The sequence below is a fragment of the Galeopterus variegatus genome, unplaced genomic scaffold (assembly GCF_000696425.1).
Source record: "Galeopterus variegatus unplaced genomic scaffold, G_variegatus-3.0.2 Scaffold5400, whole genome shotgun sequence".
NCBI lineage: Eukaryota > Metazoa > Chordata > Mammalia > Dermoptera > Cynocephalidae > Galeopterus > Galeopterus variegatus.
In genome coordinates, this window is record NW_007731511.1 from 123,831 (window position 1) to 126,616 (window position 2,786).

The following is a 2,786-nucleotide window of genomic DNA, read 5'->3' on the forward strand; positions in this document are numbered from 1 at the left end:
TGAGCGAGGTGCGGGCGCAACACCAAGGGTTGCGATCCCGTTGCCGGTCCCGGTCCGGTACCTGTGCGACACTGAGGGTTGCGATCCATTGCCAGACACGAAAAAAGACAAAAAAAAAAAGATAGTTCTATAAAAATATGTAGTGACTGAATTGAAACTACAGCTAAAACTATAACTAGTGTTTATATATTTTCTTTGATACCAGTTTTATTAGAATTTTTTAATATAGTGGTTGAAGATGATATATGATTTTTTTTTAGAATACCTCATGTGATTTCTTCAATTTTGTCTCTGAGACATTATGTATAATCTTAGTATCTGAATTTTCTTAAATTATACTATTTTTGTTGTTGTTATTGCTTTATACCAACAGATCTCAAAAGTTGAATGATAAATGTGCCTCTTAGAGAATTGTCCTGTGTCTTTCAACTATATTTAGCTTTTTTCATAAATGACTCTTAAATTGTTTTTTGCATAATTTAATACACATTTCAGAACCCCTAATTCACCTGGCCAAGAAAGTCTACTTTTAAAGACATCTGTCAGAGAGAACCTTATTTTTATGAAATTGAAAGCACATCTTTCAGTCCTTACTAAAATGTAGGTTTTTAGTGCATTCTAAGAAATGAAACCCATTCATTCATTTGAATGCCTGCTATTAGAGATACAAATACTATGAAAGCAGAGCACTGCCTTTTAAGTTGCTCACAGATCAGTGGAGGAGCCAGACCTCACAAATGCATTGAGTCATGCACAGAAGGTGGAGGGTGGTGATTTGTAAAGGCATTTCCAAAGTAGTGCATTTGAGGGAATATATGTTCTTATTTCTTCCTAGTAGGTTTTGTCAAATGTATCATTTTTTACTTACATGTTATTTTATTATTTTATCTGCTAAATTTTAAAAATAATAAATGTAAACAGAAAATGAATTCTGCATTTGAGCTCTAAACTTAGCCTAAATTCCAAAATGAAGTGATATTTCTTAATAAATGTTTTAAAAAGTTATGTTTTTGATTTTGTTTTTTTAGTTGTTTTGTAAATTTTTATAACAAGGTCTTGAGAAGTGAGGTTTCTGATTTTTGTTTTGTTTTGCTTTTGTATGTTTTTCAGGTTATTGAAATTCGAACTATGGAAGCCCCTTATTTTCTACCAGAGCATATTTTCAGAGATAAGTGCATGTATGTTAATTCTTTACACTTTAAGGAAGGGGCAACTGGCTTGAGAAACCAATTGATGATTGTAAAGGAGTATACTAATGTTGTGATAATTTGGGGGGACTTAATAATGATCATTTTGCATTTCTGTTATTTAATTCATCTGACCTTTTCCATTGCTGTAAAAGTTCTTGCACATTATAAATGTAGACTCATGGACACATGAAGTCGATCTTGAAAAAAATTGGGANTTTGGGGGGACTTAATAATGATCATTTTGCATTTCTGTTATTTAATTCATCTGACCTTTTCCTTTGCTGTAAAAGTTCTTGCACATTATAAATGTAGACTCATGGACACATGAAGTCGATCTTGAAAAAAAATTGGGGAAAAAAAAAGACTTATTCTGCTTTTTTTCTAATATGGAGCTATATCTCTAATATGACATTTTTTTATGTTCTCATATACAAAGGAACACTCCTTTAGGAGAATACAATATCCTGTTGAAGGCAGTCAGGAATAGATAACAATGCTGATAAAGTTGTGAGAGAAAGAATGTATTAAGGAAAATCTATAAGTTGTATCTGCATTCTTCCTTGTTCTCCAAAGAAAAAAATATGTATGAATAATATTACTCCCATACTTTATTCAAACTTTTAGGTTCTAAAAGCAGTTTAATATTGAAAGCATCAGCAACAGATAATATCAAATACTTTGAAAGGAAAGTGAAATCTTATATGGTTGGGCAAGTGCTTTCTATCACTTAGGTAGTTAAGATGGTTTTCGTTAGTAATCAGTGAGCTGCATTTTTATTTGCTTCTCTCAGTAAATTTTTAATTAGTATGAAAATAAAAGCTGGATTTAGTCCTCTTCATCATTTAATGCTCAAGTATCAACAGAATAATATAAGGCTAATTCACTATTAGAACATTACTGGGAGAAGAATCACAACAGAATGGTTAATATATGAGACCACATACCATGTGTTCTTAAAGAGCTGAAATTAGTCACCTAAAATATACTGATTTTTTTATTAGTTACAATTTAAATTGGATTTACATTTAGAATATTGAGGCTTTGCTGTAGAATGTTTTGCATGTTTACTTATTTTTGCTTGGTAATTTCAGTAATACCAAATGATTTTTGTTTTCATCAACCTTATAGGCTTCCAAAATCTTTAGAGAAACATGACAAAAATTTGTACTTTCTGACCAACAAAATTGCAGAGTCACTGGGTGGAAGTGGATATAGTGTTGAGAGATTGTCCATACCGTATGTACCACAAGTGACAGGTAAGAGGAAGGTAATGAGAACTCTTACTCTGGTGATTGATCATGTTTCAGTAATTTTCCCATTACCCAGTTAGCAATGAAAACTAATTCTGGTATGTATACTTACCATAGCACAGCCTTTTTCAGATGTGTGAGTGTTTACTTACATTTTTAAATTTTGCTCTTGAAAATGCTTAGTAAATCTCTAAAGAATGTAGATATGATTTTACCATAAGCAAATCAAGTCCTTGAGTGTTTATTATTATTATTATACTTAATACGTTATTACACTAATATCATATTTAATATGATCCTTTAAACAGTGAAGCAAAGTGAGATCATTCCTTATTAAACAATATTC

At 31.2% G+C, this 2,786-nt stretch overlaps 1 protein-coding gene across 1 annotated transcript in view; it reads left to right on the forward strand.

Annotated features, from left to right (window-relative positions):
- Nucleotides 1-2,786, forward strand: part of EFR3A (EFR3 homolog A (S. cerevisiae)) — a 105,260-nt gene that overhangs the window by 82,472 nt on the left and 20,002 nt on the right. The window contains 2 exon segments of the mRNA XM_008589364.1: nucleotides 1,003-1,178; nucleotides 2,319-2,446. Coding sequence (XP_008587586.1) covers nucleotides 1,003-1,178; nucleotides 2,319-2,446 — 304 coding nt within the window.